The 22,286-nt window shown below is 45.1% G+C and overlaps 1 protein-coding gene across 8 annotated transcripts in view; it reads left to right on the top strand.

Annotated features, from left to right (window-relative positions):
- LOC147018264 (kazrin-like) overlaps positions 1 to 22,286 on the top strand; it is a 497,988-nt gene that overhangs the window by 298,242 nt on the left and 177,460 nt on the right. For all 8 annotated transcript variants that reach the window (XM_085897805.1, XM_085897806.1, XM_085897808.1 and 5 more), the window contains one exon: positions 18,415 to 18,711. In XM_085897805.1, the coding sequence (XP_085753931.1) occupies positions 18,415 to 18,711 (297 nt within the window). The remainder of the gene's footprint in view (positions 1 to 18,414; positions 18,712 to 22,286) is intronic.

A 22,286-nucleotide genomic window follows, 5' to 3' on the forward strand; every position in this document is an offset into this window, starting at 1 on the left:
ACCCTCTCTGTGGCATCTATGTCCTTACTGAGTAGTGGTGACCAAAACTGCACACAATATTCCAGATGTGTCCCTCACTAAATTCCTGTACAATGTTAACACCACCTCTTGATTGATAAATGATCCCCCTCCGAATACAACCTAAAACCCTATTTGTTTACCTGTAGCTGCTTGGCACTGTGCTGCCTGCTCACCTCCCATATCTATTAACACCCCTAGATCCTTCTGCTGTGTGACACTCAACCAAATTATCCCTTGCATCCTGTAATTTCTCTTTGTTCTTTCCCATCCCCAACACCTTACACTTGCTCCAGTTAAATTGCATCTGCCAATCTTTTGCCCAATCTATGCAAGTATAAGTACTTTCTGTATCTGATCACCACCCCCTCTGCTATCCACCTTACCTCCAAGCTTTGTGTCATCTGCAAATTTGGAAAGCTTACTCTTCACCCCATTATCCAAATCGTTGATGTAAATAATGAATAGTAATGGTCTGAGTACTGATCCAGGAAGTACCCCACTACTTACATCCTCCCAGCAAGACATCCTCCCACTCACAGCCCCTTTTTGCTTCCTATCACTAAGCCAGTTTGCAATCCAATTAGCTACCTGACCAGTCACTCCACAAACCCTCACTTTGGCTAACAACCTCCGATGTGGTACCTTATCAAATGCCTTCTTAAAGTCTAGATATACTATGTCCACTGTCTTTCCCTCATCCACCCAATCAGACACTGCTTTTAGAACTCTAAAAAATTAGTTCGACAGGAAATACCTTTAATTGGTTTGTATTTATTTAAATGGTTCCTCATCTGGTCCTTAATTAATGTCTCCAACACCTTCCCAACAGCTGAAGTCAATTATTGTTTTCTTTTCTAATGTCAATATGTAGTTGCTTTCTTTTCTGAAACCACACACACAATTTCGATGAAACCTGACCACAACCTTTATCACCCATGAAGTACCAAGGTTTGTTCATGGCATTAAAAAAAAGAAAATCCATAGGTATTTACCTTCTTCTCCGTTACATATTTTGTGGGTCCTCCATGCCTACCAGTGGTTGCCTGCTTATCTTATCCAGCCACAACCAGGTGCGCACCCAGGGGTATTGCCCCTATGTTTAATATCTCTGTGAGGTTCTTTGTCATCATTCCTATAGGTCGAGCTATCACTGGTACAACCTTGGCATTCTTTAGCTTCTAGGATCTTATCACTTCATTCTTGAGGTCTTGGTGTTTGGTCATTTTCTTGATTTCTGTATCGTTTAGTCCAAACATCACTGGTATTAACACTTCAATCAGCAATGTCTTCTTCTCTTTTTTTGTACCTAAGTATGATGTCTGGTCGCAACGCTTTGTTTTCGATGTTCACGCTCGATGGGATCATTAGGTCGTACGTGAGCGGTGGGTACTTCCATGGTTTTTTTTGTTTTTTCATGTATACCCTGTCGAGGCTCGTATGAGAGCGAACACACAACGCACAGCAAGGGGGGCATGAGACAAGAGGGGTGGGAGTGGGAAGGACAAAACAGTGGGGAACAGAGACATTAGGAGATCTGTGGAAGGGAGAGGGATGGGGCGGAGAATATGGGGAATACAAGATGGACATTACAGGGACTTTCAGGAAGGAAAGCAGGGAATTGAAGGAGGTGGGCTGGGTGGATTATCGGAGGTAGAATAGATCGAGGATTTGGATGGGGGTTGATAAGAGGTGGTGGTGAACAGCTGTTTTGAAGGCCTGGAGGGAAGAATGGAGTGAGAGAGTTTATTCCAAATGTGGTAAAAAAAAGAGGAATGAAAGAGTGAAGGTGAGCAGTGATTCGTGATTTTGGTAGTTTTACCAGAAGGGGGTTTTTAGTGGACCTTGAGCGCCCTGTGGAAATGTGGTGGCGAAAAATCGCAGAGAGAGCAGGGGGGGGGGGCGAGGCTGGAGAGGAGATGGTCGAAGACAGAAGGACCACCGACCAACCTGCGATGAGAGAGTGAGAGGGCCAAAGACTCAGCCTCATTGCGGAAGATAGCAATGATCCGAAATGCCTTTGTTTCCACGGTGTGAAGCTGAGAAAGGTGGGAGGCAGGAGCACCAGCCCAGAGGGGAGAGCAGTACTCCACAAGGCTCTGGATGAAAGCTTTGTAAGTGGTCGAGCTCAGGTGGGCCGAGGAAGGACTTTGCACGATGGAGGATTCCCAGTCAGCGACTAGCTTTGGAGGCGAGGTTTGAAATGTGGCTTTCCCAGGAAACATCGTGGCAGATAGTGAGACCCAGAAGCTTGAAAAATAGGACTTCTTCCAGAGGATTGTTGAGAAAGTGGATGGGGGGGGGGTTCTAAATGGTCTTTTCGGAGAGACATAGTGAGAGTGTGAGATTTGTCTGGATTGAAAGATATGTTCCACGTGTTGGACCAGTTTGTGATTTTACACAGATCACCAGTGAGTGAAAAAGCTGCTGCTTGCTGGTCTGAGGGAAGACAGATGGTACGGCAGAGGGTGGATTCATCAGCAAAGAGATAAAGAGGTTTTTCCAGGGTCGGAGAGATCATTGATGAAAACCAGCAAAGAACAGGGCCCAGAACGTTACCTTGAGGAACTCCAGCCTGGACAGGAAGAGGGGATTAAAGAACTCCATTTAGGGCCACACATTGACTGCGACAGGAGAGGAAGTCTGTGAGCCATGAGTGGAGATAGCCTTGGATACCATAAGAAGAGAATTTGATGAGTAGGGCAGGGTGCCAGACCGTGTCAAAAGCACGTGATATTTCTTGGAATATGGGTCTGACTTCATGTTTGGCATTGAGGACCTCCATCCATTGTTGGGAGAGCAGAAGCAGCATATCCAGGGTAGAATGACCTGACCTGAAACCAAATTGAAGATCGGAAATCAAGCCATTGGAGAAGAGGAAGGATCTCTGAAGCGATGATGGATTCCATAACCTTGCTGATGATTGGCAGAAGGCTGATTGGTCTGTAGTTTCAGTTATCTGTTTTGCACCTTTTTATGCAGGGCAGTGATGTTTGCTGATTTCCAAGCAGATGGCAGATGACCTTGAGCAAACGAGAGGGTGTATAGAACAGAGAGAGGGTGAGCAAGAGCAGAAGAGCAGGTTTTTAGGACACGTGGGCTGATGCCGTCTGGATCGGCTGCAGAGTCTGAGTCGAGGTTTGACAGCAAGCTCTCCACCTTGTCAGGAGAAAAGGACACAGAGTCCAGGGATAGTTGGGTGCGACTGGGTAAGGTGGGTAGAGAAAGCGATGGGTTTTGGACACAAGATTTAGCTGCAAAACAAGTTTAGGCATTCAGTGTTTTCACTTGTGGTATCAGCAGTGCGGCCATTTGAGGTAAGGTAGGTAAGGAGGCTGAACAAACACCAGAAACAGATTTGATTAGATGCCACCAGGATTTTGAGGAGGGAGAGAGGTTTGAAAGTTCAGACTTGAGCTTACAAAGATGTAGAAAGATGTTTGAAAATATGTTTTCAGTGATTACTTTTGGTTAATGTTGTCACAAATTTTCTGAAACTGGGATATCAACGTTTTTGCAGATATGCCAGCGGATTACATTATAAACTCTGTTGTGTCATTGTGTGTACAGCTGTTTTGACATGAGTTTATTTTTGTGCGTGTGTGTTCGTTTATGAACCATAACACATCAATCCCTTTACTAACCCAACCTCCACCCGTCACCTTTCTCTTCGTTTTATTTTTTTTTCGTTCTCTCTCTCTCTCTCTCTCTCTCCCCCCCCTCTCTCCCTCTCTCTCTCTCTCTCTCCCCCCCCCCTCTCTCTCTCTCTCTCTCTCTCTCTCTCTCTCTCTCTCTCTCTCTCTCTCTCTCTCTCTCTCTCTCTCTCTCTCTCTCTCTCTCTCTCTCTCTCTCTCTCTCTCTCTCTCTCTCTCTCTCTCTCTCTCTCTCTCTCTCTCTCTCTCTCTCTCTCTCTCTCTCTCTCTCTCTCTCTCTCTCTCTCTCTCTCTCTCTCTCTCTCTCTCTCTCTCTCTCTCTCTCTCTCTCTCTCTCTCTCTCTCTCTCTCTCTCTTCCCCCCCGGCATCCCATCCCCTCCTGCGGTATAGCAACATTTGGTGAGGCATAGCTCTCCCCTCCCTCCTGCTTCCTCTCTCAACCCACCCCCTCCCCCCGTCAGCAAAGTGACAGGTTGTATTTGCTAGTAACAAAATATTTAAAACATGAAGCATTTTAAAATACTTTTAAAAAATTGCAGAAACAAGAAGAAAAAAACATTAAAAAAATATGTAAACATCGAGTGATGAAATCTAAAAAAAGAACAACCAAACAAGGTCGGAATGACACCACATTACGATCCCACAATATGACGCCACAATCCTCTAATGAATTACCTTCACAACATCTTTTGATGTTTTATATTGTGTCGGATTGTGATGGATGAATTATAAGAATGAAGAAGAAGAACAAAGAAGAATAACAAATCATGATGATGCCACAATTCGACACTACAATCCTCTTCTGGTTTAGCATCACAATATCTTTTGACGTTGTTCCATCACAATCCCACAACAAAAGTAAAATGTCAAAAGATGTCATGATGGTAATCCATAAGAGGATTGTGGTTTCACATTGTGGAATTGTAATGTGGTGTCATTTCTACCCTGTTTGTTTCTGGTTTTTTTTTGAGATTTCATCCCTCTACTTTTTTACAACTTAAAAAAAAATGTTTCTTTTTTCTTGTGGATTGGGATTTAATTATGACTGTTTTTTTACCATTGATCAATTCGTTTTGCTCTTCATTCCTTATTCCTTGTGTTATCTCAGTGGACACTTGAAGCAGGTTGCAGTGAAATTTTATATTTGACACTGTACTGTGTGTTTCTTGACAAAAGAACTGATAGTACACATTCCTCGAGGCTATCCTGTCTTTGATCTTTATAGCCTGGGATATCAGCCAACCTTTTAACTGTCACTTTGGTGTTTAAAATGCAGTGTGTTGCATCAATGTATGCGTCATCCATCACAAGTATGATAAGGCAGAAGTCCCATCTCTTCAAGCACTGGTCGTTTAGCGAAGTGGGGTTTTTTTTTGTTTTGTTTGTTTTTTACAAGGAAATTATGCGCAGGAGGAGGCCATTCAGCCCATCATTCCTGCACCACACCAATACCAGATTTAATAAATCTGTCAATACCCCCTTCCCTCCTTCCGGCCTTTTGGCGGCTGCACTGGTACTCATTTCGCCGACCTCGGAAGGATAACAGGCTGAGTCAACCCTCTGGTCCCGGTTCAGTGGCCAGCGGGGCTTGAACTAAGAATAGAGTGATGAGTAATGAAAAATCACCGAATACACACACACACACACACACACACACACACACACACACACACACACACACACACACACACACACACACACACACACACACACACACACACACATGAAAATGAACTTAGAATGGAGCAATGAGTGATGAAAGTGTTGGAGAGATATCACCGACACCATGGCCAAATTGGAAATTCCTCCCATCATCTGCTGAATTTGAGGTGTGGCCAGCCTGTTTTTGAAAAACCTGGACCAAAAAGGTTCCCTGGCCTACCCCACAACAAAGTGGGAATAAATAATCGTAGTAGTAGTGGTATTATTATTATAAAGATATTCACGTTTTGAGATGTGTATTCACATTTGCCAATTCTGCTTCATTTTGCAAGTTGCCGAGAAAAATATAGCTCAAATCAATTTAAACCTATTGTCATTGCCTCTAATGAGCTTGTGATCCAAGTTTTCTTTGTGATAAAAAGGTTTGATTTCAATTTAATACACTTGGCTGTTTCAATGCAAACATGAAGCTCCAACATCCTAAATTGTGAATCTTTTTTTGGCTCTTAAACTGTTCAATCAAAAAGTAAACTGTCTTTATAAATGGAGTTTGATGCTCACAGAACATTTTATGATCGAGAGGCCGACCTATCAACAATGGAGAAGAAGGAAACTGGCGTACAAGGAGTGAATTGGCAACAGCACTACCAATTTGACAGCAATAATAATTAGGGGCATACAGGCACGGCAAGGAAACAGAGGGGACGAGTAGACAAATGAGATGTGAGCAGACAGAAAGAGTTTTAACTAGGAACAGTACAGATGTCCTATGACTTGTTTGCGTCAGTGCAATCCCTACTTTTGAACCAAAAAATTAACATTCTTATTTTGCTGGCTAACTTGGTTGCGCCTGGATGGGTTTGAAGGTCGGGGAGTAGCGGCTGAAACCCGAATCCTATCCAGGTTCCTCCTGATGACTCCATCTTTGCTCTTTACTTCTTTGGGTTCCTTCTTGGTCTTCTGTTTCATTATGTTTGTACCATATCCTGATCCTGTGTTGACTGTGCTTTCCCATTGATGGATCTCTGGTAGCTTGTACATGTTGCTGCATTTGAGCCTTGGGAGTAACTACTGAATATATATATATATATATATATATATATATATATATATATATATATATATATATATATATATATATATATATATATATATATATATATATATATATATATATATATATATATCTGTCCAGGGTCTTCCCGACATCTTTGTTCTATGTTCCTTTCACACTTTTTATTTTCTAATTTTTTTTTTCACAATTCTTTTTAATCATTCTAATTCTTACTTTTTCCTCTTTATTCCTCTCTTTCATTATCTATCTCTAAGGATAAGTGAATTGTTGCAGAAATTTTTTTCTGTAAGTCTCACTTGGCTGCACCTGGATGAGTTTGAGGGTTGTGGAGTAGCGGCTGAAACCCGAATCCTATCCAGGTTCCTGCTGATGACTCCATCTTTGTTCTTTACTTCTTTACTTATTTGGGTTCCTTGTTGGTCTTCCGTTTCATTATTCATTTCCTGATCATTAGTTCTGATCAATCTCGGTGGCTTAATGGTTAGAGCATCCACTCTGAATCTGGGAGGTGCGCTGAGCGAACCCCGGCCGAGTTGTTGCAAAGACTTTAAAAATGGTATGTGTGCTTCCTTGTTTGACACTCAGCATTCAAAAACTATAGGGCATGGTCAAACAGCCATAAGTTGGCAAACCATAGCGCAGGCTTTGATTGTCCTAATGGGCCCCCTCCTGCATTGAAGTTCTTTGCAAGGGAACTCATATTATTCCACACAAACCTCATGTTCCTCTCAAACATCAATCAAAATAATGTCAGTTGAAGTCTGATGTGCAGCAATAAATGTTTATTGCTAATTCCACAGTTGGTGGAACAGGCATGGTGCCAACCCGACCAATTATCAAACCCATTGCCAAGGTTGTCAATGCACACTTGGCTCATTTGATTGCTTCCAAAATCTCTGTGGTATCAAAATGTCACACTATTGGATGAATGTAGAGCATTCAATCATTTTTGGATTCCTAAAAAGCATTTTTACTCTGTTTCAGAACTTACGTTTGACACAGAACTGCGGTTCTCATTATTAGCTCACCTGTGCTTTCGTCTCAGGTGAGGTCAGATTAGATCTGTGACTTGCTACAGGTTCCTCCGTAAACCTGTACGAACCTGTTCTATGGTCAGGTTGTCGACGACTAAACCGTCTCCCCCACCAAGTTTCTTGGTGAGGAAGGTGTATGATATGGACATCCAGCAGCAGGAGATTGGAGATTGGGACCATACTCTGTGCTGAGCGTTGGTGCTTCCGAAACAGTCTCCTTGGCTATTGGGCACAATCCTGGACAGGTCACCACTCTGACACAGTATACCACAATGCTGGCACTCATTTTGCCGACCTCAGAAGGATGACAAGCCGAGTTAACCGCACCTGGTATTAATTCAACAGCTAAGCGGGATTTGAACTCAGGACCCGAGGATCCAAGACTCTCAGGACATCAGGCATTATGCAGGCAGGCAGAACTTCACCCAGCAGGATGAGGAACAAAACCTGTCAAAGGGTGGAGGAGCTCCTTGTGAGCCAACGGCCATCCTTATCTCATGCCCAAATGTGTCTGCGGACGTCCTCCTGCAGTTGGGTTACTTCTTATTAGGAGGTTGGGGGAAGGATTTGCACTCCGGCCACCGTAAAACCCTTCATTCCGCAAAACATTCCAGAAGCATAAAAAAATCTGAAAACCCACTCTGTGGGAGTACCTCCTGTGCAGCTTCCCTTCGCAGGGCAGCTCACCGGATTACAGCTCACCGCAAAGCCTTTAGGACCCCCAATCCTTGATGACAGGAGGGAAACCATGGGGTAACCTTTCCGGGTCAGATTGCGGTAGTGTTTGTCGGGGTGGTGCTGAGGTGTCGTCCACCAGACGGCGGTCTCCTTGGGTTAACCTGAGGCGGTCTCTTCGGGTGGGTGCTTGGAATGTCCAATCTCTAAGAGAGGATGATCACCTGTCTCTGTTATCATCTGAGCTCAAGTGTTTGGACATCGGTATTGCAGCACTCTCTGAGGTTCGGAGACCGGATTGCGGTGAGATCATGGCGGTGGTTATACCTACTCTTGGTCTGGTCGCTCTGATGGTTACCATACTCAAGGAGTTGCTGTAGCTGTGTCCAATAACCTGACTCCAATGATAATTGATTTAACACCGGTCAATGAGCATATCATGAGACTAAGGATTCGTCACTCCTTGGATGTCATTTCCCTGGTCTCTGTCTATGCTCCAACTGAGGCGAGTGATCTCACCGTGAAGGATGCATTGTATGCCATGCCCTAGTCTATGGTTGATCAGTGCCCCTTCAGGAGATACTCTTCTCGTCTTGGGGGATTTCAATGCATCAAATGGAACTGATAGGAATGGTTATGAGACATATCTTGGTCCCCATGGATGTGGAACTGTGATCCAGAATAGCACTAAGTTCCTTGACTTTGCAAGAGATCATGGACTAAGGTTCATGGTTTCAGCACCCACAGGCTCATTGCTGGACTTGGTATTCCAATGCTGGTGGTGTAGCAAAGGATACTGACCATGTGCTTGTTGATGACACTGGAGGATGATCCAAAACTGCAGCATCTACCGGAGTGCTTAGTTCCTCAATACTGATGACAGGCTTGTTGTAGCAACTCTGAAATTGCAGCTTAAATCCAGGAGAGTGGTACCATCCCAGCCTAGGCTGGATGTTGGCAAATTCAAGGATGAGAAGGTAGCTGAGAAGTTTGCGAACAGGCTGAGTGAAGATTTGGGAGGTCTGGATGCTTTGGGAGATCCTGAAGAGTTGTGGAGTGCCTTCAAGACCACCATCCTTGATATTGCTGGGAGATATCTTGGAACTCGCTGGAGGGTGAAGAATAATTTTGTCTCTCAAGGGACACTAGACACCATTGAACGGAGTCACGGGGCCAGGCTGAATGGCAAAGTTGAGTTGTTCAGGGAGCTGAGGCGTAAAACTGTATGTGTATGAAGGGTGGACTTTGTGCAAGGAATCTGTGAGGGGTAGAGCATCACCTGTGGTCAAGTGATTCTCGTCCTGCTTACAGGGGAATTCACACATTGCGTTCCTCCAAGCCCGTCCCTCGGTGTACTGCAGTCAGAGTAGAGGGTGGTGAGCTCTTGACAGAAGAGTCTGAAGTGAAATCCCGCTGGGCCAGTTACTTTGAGCAGCTGTATCAGGCTGATCCACAAGCCGTCGAGTTTGATGTCAGGGGTGTTACAATCCCTATTGCTGACCCTCCAATCAACTGTGGTCCACTTTTGTTTGTGAAAACACAGGCTGCGGTGAACCGGTTGAAAAGGGGTAAAGCTCCTGGGATCTGTGGCATCCATGCTGAACTTCTCAAGGCTGGTGGAAATGCTGTACTCGTGTCATTGCATAGAGTTCTCTGCTCTGCCTGGAACACAGGCATCATCCCAACTGTCTGGAAGACGGGCCTTGTTGTCCTTTTCTGGAAAGGGAAGGGTGATCGCCAAGACTGCAACAACTATCGAGGTGTGACACTGTTCTCAGTGCCGGGCAAGGTCTTTGCTCGGATAATTCTTGATAGGGTTCGCCACCATCTGCTTGAGCACCAGCGTCCAGAGCTTTCACGCTTTACAACTAAGAGGTCAAAGATTGACCGTATCCTTGCCCTTTGGGTCCTCAATAAATGCAGCCGAGCATTTCGGCAAGGGGTGCTTGCAGCCAATGTTTATCTCTGTAAACCGTTTGATTCAGTGTATCGGGATGCCATCTGGAGGATTCTTGGTCTTTGTGGGGTGCCACCAAAACTGATCAATCTGATATCTGAACTCCACTCTGGAACTGAGAGTGCTGTGAGATGTGGTGATACCATCTATGAATTATTTCCAGTTGTTAGTGGAGTTCCTCAGGGGTGTGTACTGGCCCCTCTCACTTTTCAGCACTTGTATCTGTGGTGTCGTGGCCAAGGTGCGAACAGGCAGACACAAGCCGGAGGGTAACACAACTCCGCTTTATTGCGTCGAGCGAGAGGGTGGGCGTAGGATGCCCGTAACTCCGCTTTAGTAAGCACTCGATGCATCGTACAGGCACACGACCTACAAGCCACTACTAACGATACCACATGCTGCTAACTGGTGCTACAAGTCCCTAGCTGGCGAGTCGGGACATATGAAGCCATAACCACGTGACCACCACCATCCGTGACTCGGGGCTCCGCCCATACACTACACTCCTCCCTCCTAAAAGTATGATTATAAAACGACAATTATAATGACAAGCATAATTGGCAAAGAAGACTAACACACAAAAAGCAGAGGAACAAAACGACGTCAATCATGCAAAATCCTCCAAGTACCACGTCGCTTGATCCAACCCTGGGATGATGGTCGGGCTGAGAATCAAACCCAGATGAGATGGCACAAAGGAAAAACGTGCTTCATCTGCACAACCTGTAACAACAATGCCGTTGTTTTAATCTGGCACATAATACACCCTTCTATCCCCATCACATCAAATACTGTGTTGGTGTGAGTGAGTTGAATCCCAAATGCAGTAGACTGGTGCTCGAGTACTGAGTTGCACGATGAAGCCAATGATGTTTGCAGACCATAATAACAATGGCCGTTTTAAAGATATAAAGAGGGAAGTTTGGGAGCACAGTATAACTATGCAGCAGAAGCGCCCCAGGCGGCCCATGCTCCGGCGAGGTCGAGGTGACACCCCAGGCGAACCTCCCCCGGCACCATCAAATGCCCCTGGTCGACAAGTTGGCACATCTCCCTCAGACAGGACCGAATCAGGTGAACACCCCGAGTCTGCAAGCTCCGCGGGCGCCAGCGTGGCTGACCTTGGCGAGACCAGAGGTTTGCGCTCCATGGCGCCAGGCACGTCTGACCTTGGCAATATCAGGGGTGGGGGTGACGCTGAATAGCGAACCTGCCCCGGCTCCCCACCATCAACCCGAACCAGGCAATTAGCCGGCTCCATTACCAGCTGTCCCACACCAAAATCACGCACCAACGCCGGGCGCAACACCGCCCCTGCCACCGACCCCTTAGGTCGCAGCAAATCCAGCCGAGACCTCAACGCACGTCCATACAGACGATCAGCGTTGACTGGATGCACAGCAGTGTCATACAACAGCAAAAACATCGTCTGCGCAGATGCAAACTTCTCTTTACGTACAGCGCGTTCCCACAGTATAATGTTAACACATGAGGTTGCAGCGAACTGCGGACTGTCATCGAAGACCGGGATCTGGAAGACCTCTTTATTTGCAACGATCGTCCGCAAGTTCTTCACATCAAAGAAAGCATCGATTCCAATCAAACACATTCTGCTCACACGCGGACTGTCGGCATTTGCTTTTATAACGCCAAGTTAATCACTCGTGCCGCGAGAATCGAACACACAACAATTAACAAATCATGAACCACGCTGCGAGCAAGCCTCTTGGATGTCACGACGTTGAGGAGACTTGCGTGCAGGTCCTCATCGGAACATCGAAGAGGACACCGTCGATGATCACGTTCCGCGGACTTCTTGAATGCGACCGGCTCGCTCCAATCCCCCGTTGAAATCGCCTGAACGTCATGGGCGTGCACTGTATTATGAGCCGACTCCACCGCGACCTGCTTGGCGGTGACCTGGCCCAGTGCCAACACATCAACCCGGCTGATTGATCCTGACGAAGGTGGACCCTCCGCGCCACGCAAGTGCGAGAGCCCGTCGCAGCTGGCAGGCTCCCCGTTGCTCCGGAACCGTATATCATAGTCGCAGGAAGCAATGAACGGACACCAATGTTGCATCGCCATGGCCCCTGCCACCGGGACCTCGCCCTCGGGTCTCGAGGGAGGCCCGGGCCCAAACGGAGGTACGGGGCCCGAAGGAGACACAGGCGCACCTGGAGGTACAAACTCCGCAAGAGGAACCTCCTCCCACCGACCATATAATCGGCTTGGCATGGGACATCCAAGGTGAATGACTGGCGCCGTCCCGTCTAGTTGAATGCGGGCCAACCAGCTCCGACCCAAAAGGGCGGGGCCTTCCCCTCGCCCCACGAACAGCGAGAGCTCGACCCACTGACCTCGATGGGCGACCAAGACGTGTGCCCTGCCAACCGCTGGTTGCGCTTCACCGGTATACGTGTGCAGCGAGAAGGTCGCCCTGACCAGGTGAAGACCGCGGAGTTCATGAGCGGTCTGTTCGCCCATGATTGACACTGCGGCCCCGGTATCAACTTTAAACACGATCGATGCACCATTTACAAAACCTCGCACAGGCGGCAGGTCTCGACCCAGGACGTAAAAGCGTACGTCATGCACAAAACATCGTACCAGCTGTAGGTCTCGCCCCGTGTCGCTGGGGTCGCTTCGCACATCGCCATCCATGACCGTTATGGTGGCCAATGACACTTGGCACACACGCCGTAGATGTCCCTGAGTGTTCAGATCGTCCTCCGACCGGCCGCGTTGCAACGTTTGGCCACGACCCGCACCGAAGACTGTGCGTGCGGCCGTGGGCGCTTGGTACACCGCGCGGACCTCCAGATCACCTGTCATGCTCTGGCCATCGAGGGCCCAGACATCCCTCAGAGTCTGTGCGACGGCCGACGCCGCTTCTGAGTTAAATGTAATGTCCTCGTCCTTTAGCCGTGGCATTGCAGAAACCATTTCCGACTCTTGCAAACCAGAAATAAAACGATCTTCGAGCCTGGCCTGCTGTTCACTCGACGTGAATTTGCAGGCGACGGCGAGATGTCTCACCCGCTCGGCGAAACTCGCGATGCGCTTCCCTGGGCTCCACACCAGGTGATCGAACTCGTACCGCGCGAGCTGCACTGATTTTCCCAGCGCTCCGTGCGCCCAACAATCCAATTGTCCCAGCAACGACTCAAAGTCAATGCTGAGGAAAACAGGCACTCTGCACACGTCGATCCGAATCATGCTTGTCGCCAAACTGTAGTGTCGTGGCCAAGGTGCGAACAGGCAGACACGAGCCAGAGGGTAACACAACTCCACTTTATTGCCTCGAGCGAGAGGGTTGGCGTAGGATGCCCGTAACTCCGCTTTAGTACGCACTCGATGCACCGTACAGGCACACGACCTACGAGCCGCTACTAATGATACCACATGCTGCTAACTGGTGCTACAAGTCCCTAGCAGGCGAGTCGGGACATATGAAAGCCATAACCAGGTGACCACCACCATCCGTGACTCGGGGCTCCGCCCATACACTACAGTATCGACTGGATTCTGGGGAGGATTTCGGAGAGATGAAGCTGCGTTGCATCGTTTGGGAATGTCACGATCTCTGGCTTTGCTTTCGCAGATGATGCAGTCATCTTTGTGGAGACTAATTATCCTTTTCGTGGCTTTCGAGGTGCTGAATGAGGAGTCCGAGCCGCTGGGATTACGGGTTTCCTGGGTCAAAAATAAGATCCAGGCTTTCAATGACATATTGGATGCTGCTGTCTTGTCTGTACCTGTTTGTGGTGAGGATGTTGATCTTACGGAGAGATTCATTATCTTGTCAGTGATATTCATGTCTCTGCTGGCTGTGAGCCAGAGGTCAACAGACATCAGGGTCGGGCCTGGGGAGTCATGGATTCACTGGATCATGGGGTGGAGTGTTGCTGGTACCTGTGGGACGAAAGTCAAAGTCTTCAGGTCCTTGGTGCTTCCAGTCTTACTTTATGGATCTGAGACTTGAACTCTGACCAGGGATCTGAGATGAGACTTAATTCCTTTGGTAACATGTCTCATCAGAGCATCCTTGGCTATCGCTGGTCAGACTTGTGTCCAACAAGTGGTTGCTGAGAGAGACTCAAATAAGATTTGTTACCTGCATAGTCTGTGAGCATCAGCTGCGGCTGTATGTGCACGTGGCTCATTTTGCTGACGCTGATCCTGCTCACCAGATTCTCTCAGCGAGGGAGCCTCATGAGTGGAGGAGGCCAATGGGCCGACCACGTGCCTTGTGGTTGCAGCAGGTTGATCAGCATCTCAAGGAGATGGGGATGGGCCAGGCATCTGCCTGGGGGATGGCCAGAAGGAGTCCCCTGGAGTACCGGCGGAGAGTGGATGCAGCAACGCGCTGCTCCGACGCATGTTCCCATACCTGGCCTGACCTGTACTTTTGTCTGGTGAGTTTATGTGATTGAGCAGTGTCCAGAGTCGAGTGAGTGAATGAGTGAATGAGTCAGTCAGTTCGTAAACACTTTCGTCATAATTGCTTCAATCAAACACACAATTTTTATGAAACTTGACCACAATCTTCACCTCTGATTCTTAACGAATGTGTATTGTCTGCATCAAAATCTGCGCTCATTAAAGGGGTTTATTGGGGTGGGGGTGGGGTGTAGAGGGTTTGACCCCTCAAAATAGGTATTAGCTCTCTTCTCCAAAACTTTTTTTGAAACTAGACCTTGACCACAAGCTTCATCACCCGTGATGCACTGAAGTTTGTTCATGGCATTAAAAAAATATCCAGGGTCTAAGGGGGTCAAAGGGGTTTTGAGTGACTGTTGCTCCTGATCCAGGTGAGCTCCAGGATGTGTGGTGCTATTTTTATGGTACCTTCCTTGAAAGGGCTCAAATATTTAGTGCATCCCTATACTTTTAATGTTAACATTTCATTTCATGCTCAGAACATCTTAAGGCTTCCGAAAAATACAATCTTGTTCGGGTTTGGTGTGGAAGGATGGGTTTGGGGTGCACAGTGACCCTATATGGTCCTTGGCCAACAAGGTAATCATCTGTGGCACCCTCACTTTTCTTCGGTCAATTCACTCTCTTGTTTGCCAACATCCGAAGTCTTCATTCCAACCTCAACCCGACCCACCATCTGCTGCAATCATCTAAACCAGCTCTGTTCCTTACTGAGACTCAGATTGCTGAACCCATCTTCATGACCCACCTCCAGTGCCCTCGATAATCCTCTATCATAGTTTCTGCTCCAAAGCTGGATATTACATACCCTTCAATATCTCTGTTATTTGCCTTCCCTGTTTTGAACTTTCCAACTTATCTGGCTCAATGTGTCCCTCCTCAATTTCAAGAAATTCATTTGCTGCTTCGACTGTTCTCCCAACTCTAAAAATTATATGCAGATCTTTGACGACCTCACTTCCTGAATTGAGCAAATCCAACAATCCCAAACATCTTCTGAAGTCATAATTTTGGATGATTTCAACATCCACAACTTCCAGCTTTTCCACTCTAACTGCAAATTGATGAGGCTCGGACTGAATCCAAAGCCTTCACTATCCTCAATGACCTTTGCCAACTCATCTCTGAACCCACTCTCATTCCTCACTGCTCCTAAATAGCTCCAACAATCTGGATCTTTTTCTCACTTCCAAACATCATCTTTACACTAATATCTTTGTTGCTGCACTTGTTTGATTCTCTGAATACTGTTTCAAGACCACCTGTCATCCCTTCCAGCACTATCAGATTCTCTGTCTTCCTCACGCATTGTTTGGCGTTTTGACTCTGCCAACTGGAATAACCTTCACCAATTTTTAGCAAATTCGTTGCAGACTACCACTGGCAAGACTCCTGGTTCTCCACCAATCCTTTCACTGTCGCAGATAAAATCACTGAAATCATCCACTTTCTCAGTATGTCCCTGTACATATCCCACTCAACCAAATGCAGAGAAAAGCCTCACCCCCCTCCCCCCCCAAGTGGTTCTCCGATCATTGTGCTTCCTCTGTCTCCTTGAAAAACTGCCTCTTCAAAAACAGAGGGATATGCTTTGTCTTTCTCTGTGGACAATCTTAGCTTCATATATTGTGACTAATAAAACTGCGTAAAGATAAGAACAATTGATGCAGCTTCGGTTTAGCCATACAAAGACCTCGCTTTGTAATAGAGAAGTTCCCCTCTTATATGGCACTGTGTTACAGCTCGTTTTTTATGTGCAGTGTTAAATTTTTCTTTAAATCCAAAAGTTATCGATATCCTCAAACTCTCAAGGTCAGTGGAATAATGGTCTGTTTAGCACTTGAAATTCCTACAAGGAAACACCAGTCTGTTTTCTTTTGCTAATTTCTCCTTGTGATTTTAGACTTTTGAGGATGCAGTTCTGAAAATTCAATGGTTAATGCCCATCGGATGGCTTCAAGCTTACTACTCTGGATGGAAAATTTAAAACCTCTGTATGCACAGTGATTCCATAAATTTTCCTCATTAGTCAGTTCCGAAAGGAAGTGACTTATAAAATGGGGGTCCATGTCCATCCATCTGTCCGCAATCAATCTTTCGATCATTATTCTGCAACCTGTTGTCAGAATGACTTGAAACTCGGAGGGATGATACTCGGGGAGATGCCGCAGCACCTCCCGCAATAAAATTTCAGATTTGTCACCAATTGATTTAGTTAATTAGTCAAATCAATTAATCTTCAAAGTCCTAAAACTCGTAGACTATTCATAGATTTTGCTTCTGGTTTTGGTATAATGGTTTTATGGAACAATATTTACAGCTTGTCTGAGCGTTTTTTTTTTCCGAATTTTTGTCCAGGAGGAAAAATAATGAGTCTTCATGAGTATGAAGTTCATTAGGACCAATTAATCTTCAAAGTCATAAAACTCCAAGAGTAGTCGTAGTTTTTACTTCTGGTTTGGTGTCATGGTTCTATGGAACAATGTCTACACCTTGTTTGAATATATCCTTGTTTGAATTTGAATGAATATATCCAATATCGAACTGACCAGGGCACACGGGCCGTATTTTTTTTTGTTTTTGATTAGATCTGATTGTATCAAGCTAAGGTACTTGAGTCTGTAATTAAATCATCCAATGGGATTGCCATGCTTTCCAGATGAAATCTCACGTGCGGTCGGCATTTACTGTGTAAAAGGTTGCAGAGAGTATTCTGGCTCAACTTGGGCTACAGAGCCAACAAAATGAGCAGCCTGGCAGCAAAGATCGGTGGAGTCCTCATTGGAAAGCATTTGTGAAAATGACCTACTAAGAGCCTTTTCTTTGTCATGGCCTGTAATTGATGAGCGCAAGCCTTTTCTCTAAAGTATTCCTCACTGGTGATGTGAAAGAAGTGATGCATTATCCGAGGCTTTTATCTCCAGCTCAAAACCACACAACTCGGAATCCAGATTGCCGGTAGTGATAGCACAAACTTGACCTGCTGCGACACCTGTTTAAAAAGTATAGCACAGATATAACCCCGATATAACCATATACTGATTCTGTGCAGGTTGTGGGAAAAATAATTTCCCATATTGCTTTGTTTGGTATGGTTACGTCAAATGCGAGTCAGAGGGGAAAATAAAGGGGCAGAAATTATTGTTGAAAATACAGCTGTGAGGGCTTTGCTGTTTGAAGCAAAATTTTCAAGCACGTTGTTTTTCTTTTTTGAGGAAATGACCTCAGCACAATAATGCCAGAGCTTCCCTTGAATGATAATGATGGCTCTTGCCACCTTTGGGGAGAAATACATATTTGATAACGAATCACATGAATACATAAGCCGGTCAAGAATCTGCCATTCCATCCTTAGGGTTTGTCAGGAACTCCATGAGTTTGCAGCTGCTTCAATAACTGAGTGATCACAACATCTTAGATGTGAGGGATCTCTGGGTGGCTGCCAGGAGGTCGCTCAGCTGTCTCCATGCCATGGATCTGTTCGAGCAAAACTGATCATGGATAAACAACAACTTAGTGATCAAAGCGGAATAACTCTTACCCATGAGAAAGATAGAGTTAGTTTCTAAATAAAGCCATTTGTGCATGCTCTGTTCAGTTCTGTTCTGACAAAGATAAACTTTGCTATTTGTCTGGCTAAGTGGTGCCGCAGCAAAATGCTTCTCTCGTTTAGCTTGTTAGCCTTTGAGGTTGCTTTAGTGCTGTTTATATGTTATACATAATGTAAATGTCAGTTGTGATGCCAACCTTTTCATCACTGTATTATCACTGCACTCTTCTGACGAGGCAGCTCTGTTTGTAAAGACCTGATGTAAAGTTGTAATTGTTTACCTCGTATTGTTTACCCAATCCCTGCAATATTTTTGTTGGTTTCCCCCCCCTCCACCCCCCTGCAGAATGTGGAGGTGATGTCGATTGCCCGCAGGATATTGCCGCACTACTCTCAGCCCCCAATGGCTCGAACTGCAAAGCGGAGAGTTTGAAAGTGGAAAAGGAAAGACAACACAACAGACCTGGCCGGTCATCATCCTTGCTGGAGGAGGTAGAGAGAATGTGGGGTGGCTTGATGGCCACGTCATCCTCACGGTCGCTGATTCCTGTATCCGATGTGGATGAAGAGGATGAAGAGGGAATTGTTTTACAATTTTCAGATAATGAGCAGGAGTTGACGCATGTGAAGGAGATGCTTGAAGGTAACCATAATCATAACCAAATAGATGTGACTTGCCTTGAATGATAATTAATGCTACTTGCTGTTTCCCTCACTCTTAATTACCTCCACCACCAAAGGTGAAGGAGGTGATGTTTTCACCCCTCTCTGCTGTTTGTTATTTGCAAAATCGAAGATTTTTCAAGTACATTGGTTAGTCGATTTTGTTATTCTGTCTGTCTGTCTGTTTGTCTGTTTGTCGCCAACAGGTCATAATTTTAAACCGATCTTCACGAAACTTCACCACATGGTAGATTTTGTCATAAGAAAGAAGCCCATTGTTATTGAGGTCAAAATCTCAAAACAGCAACATAGGCCAAAGGTCAACAACTTTGGTGAGATTTCTAAAATCCTCAATTTTCATCCGACTGACTTGAAATTTGAAGAGGATTTAAATTTCAGCTCATTGGATTCAATCAGCCAATTATTTTTGAGGTCAACATGGACCAAAATGTCAACATAGGCCAAAGGTCAACAAACATGGTGGTATTTCGAAGATCCTTAATTTTCATCCGATTGACTTGAAATTTGAAGAGGATTTATATTTCAGGTCAAGGAATTCAACCACCATTTAATTTGGAGGTCAACATGAGGCCTAATTTCTAAAATTGTCAATTTTCATCCGATTGACTTGAAATTTGAAGAGGAGTTGCTTATTTGGTCAGTGAATTCAACCAGCAATTATTTTTGAGGTCAAATTTGTTTTATGGATTTTGCAAGTGTCGTGCTCTGCATGACATCGTCTTCTTGTTTGTCTGTGTGAAGGATATCTCAAAAAGTTATGGATGGATCTGGATGAAATTTGGTGGGCCGCTGGGTGTGTGACAAGGATGAACTGATTCGATTTTGGTGAAGATCTGGATCCCGATCTGACTACTAGAATTTTAAAAATGATTCTTCACCATTGAGAGATAGGGCCAAAAATGATATATAGCACGATATCTCAAAAAGTTGCAGATGGATTCGGACGAAACTTGGTGGGCAGGTTGGGTGTGTGACCACGACGAATTGATTCGACTTGGGTGAAGATTCAAATCTGGATCTGGATATGAGAATTATTTAATTTTAAAAGTGATTCTTCACCATTGAGAGATTGGGCCAAAACGATATAGTACTGTATAGCATGATATTTCAAAAATTTTAAAGGCCCGATATGTTCTCGTGGATCAGACATTACGTGGCAGAGGTATGCGCTCCACCGAGTGCCCTTCTAGTTTTATTTGTCATCTCTTCTATTTCCTCATTGTTTAATACACCTCAAAAGGAAAGAAGAATAAAAAAATCGTGGTGAGAATTGAATTGATATTTGTGAAATAATGTTCATGAAAATGTGTAAAATGTTCATGCCTTCATTTGATCACTGTGGGATGCCCCCAATGTTAGCTAAGTTGTTGAGATTAAACTTCATCCAGGCCTGCCAAGGCTTGCTCATTTCTCAGCTACTGCAGTGATGGAACTTTCTCAACATCTTGTTTTCAAGAGAAAATAGTCTTGGCACATGCATTTCATAATGACACAACAAAATTATGCATGTTTACTGGAGATCATCACGTGGCAAAAGCATGAAAGTAATATTGTGTATCAGTCAGTCGTAATGTGTAGATTTGCATTTCGGAGTTGAAAATTTGATCAGAAGATGGCATATGATCTTGGAATGTTTTAACTCGAAGGAATTTTATAGTTGGCCCTTTAACCTTTGAGCGGTGTTGGCTATTGTTTATCTGTCCATCTGCTGGCTTTCCACAACCCCCATATTTTCCTAGACCTCTTTTATCCACCCCTGAAGTCTTTTGTAAGGCCTGACAGCTTTCAGGTGTCAAATTGACCCACACCTGCCATTTCAGAAATATATTTTCCCAAAATCCATCATGATGCTATAGGTATAACAGCAATAGATAGACACATCACTGGCCAAGTAGCTTTTCTCCAAACTATTTCCTATCTGTGGCTGCACATACACCAGCCTTGAAATTTAATCCCCACTATTTATTTTCAGTACATTTTCTCCCAAATACTTTTGTTATTACCTTTGAATATACAATGTGTAATGCACAGGGTGTTTATAAAGTTCTTGTGCAACTTTAAATTTCAAATCACTTTAAGTGTGCACATTATTGAAGCAAACTTTAAATGGAATATGAAAGCCTAAGTCATGTAGTTTTTACAGAATACAGTTAAAATTTCTTGGCTTCAACAACATAATCATACAGTACATAATACAATCCAATTTTCCAACCGCTGAGTAATTCCATGAATTGCATTCATGATCGTAGCCTTAAGTTCAACAAAAGAATGTGCTTTTGAAAAGTAAACAGTTTTAACATAGCTCAAAAAAATGTAGACTAACATGGGCAGGTCAGGTGAATGAGTTGGCCAAGCATTTGGTCCATGTCTACCAATCAACTGGTCTGGGAAGATGTCATTCAAAAACGGTTGCCATTCAAAGCATGGTGGCAGGAAGTATCATCTTGCTGGAAGGTGCCATCTGAAAGATTTAATTGCCATAGTTCAGATATAAAAAAATAAATCTGCAACATTGGAAAGTAACAATCACCACTGACTGTTGCTTCTTTCAAAAATAAAGTACCAATGATGCATGACTTCATGAAAGCACGCCAGACATTGATTTTGGTGAGTTTCTTTCATGTTGCTTGACTTATTTGGGTTTATCTGTCCCCCAAATGTGGCAATTGTGGGGGTTTACTTTGTCAGTGATGTGGAATATTGCCTCGCCAGAAAATGTCAACTCATCAAGAAACCCAGGGGAGTTGTGGATTTAACAACAATAGAACAACAACTTTAGCAACTACAACGGCACTTGTCGAGTGTATAGTCTCACCTCGCTTGCTCATTCTAAACAGAAATACCATCGTTAACTGAACATGCTACTATTATGGCCCATACTGTATACCTGCATCATCCATGCATCCTATTATGTCGTGTACATTGCCATTATCCATAGCTTTATTGATTATTGATTAATTATTATGGTATTTAACAACCAGTTTTGCGCACATTAAGGCTAAATTGCATTAATGAAGGTGGATATGAAATAAATTTCAAACTTTGTTCCATATGGCTCGTCGATGATATGTATGAAGTTTTGCATCGATCTTTTAAGTGGTTCTGAAGAAGGATTTTTTATTTTTAATGTTTATATTGTTGCGGATTCGCGCCCGCCGGCGTGCGAGCGGCCACGTAACTCGAATCGCGGCACGTCGCCCACCGGACGGACAATCCCGTCGTGACCCTCTCGGACTAACGCCGGGAACTAGTCACGGGTGGGCCTTTCGGCCTCACCACGATCGTGCCAATCGGCCCCCTGCGTGGGATAGGGTTGCTCGCCAAATTCGACCTACCTAAGTACCCACACGGAGGGTAGACCGGGCGATCGCACCTCGCCGCAGGTCGACTTCGGACACGGGCCACTTTAAGCGACCCGTTCCGTACTATCGGGATAACCGAGCGGTGTTATCGTCAACCTCGACGGTTCGATTAATTATTGGGCGTTTTTAGCCCACGACCAACCCTTTACGTGAAGTAAGATGGAGATTCAAT

The sequence above is a fragment of the Eptatretus burgeri genome, chromosome 10 (genome assembly GCF_056783735.1).
Source record: "Eptatretus burgeri isolate ZD-2024b chromosome 10, Ebu_testis_v1, whole genome shotgun sequence".
NCBI lineage: Eukaryota > Metazoa > Chordata > Myxini > Myxiniformes > Myxinidae > Eptatretus > Eptatretus burgeri.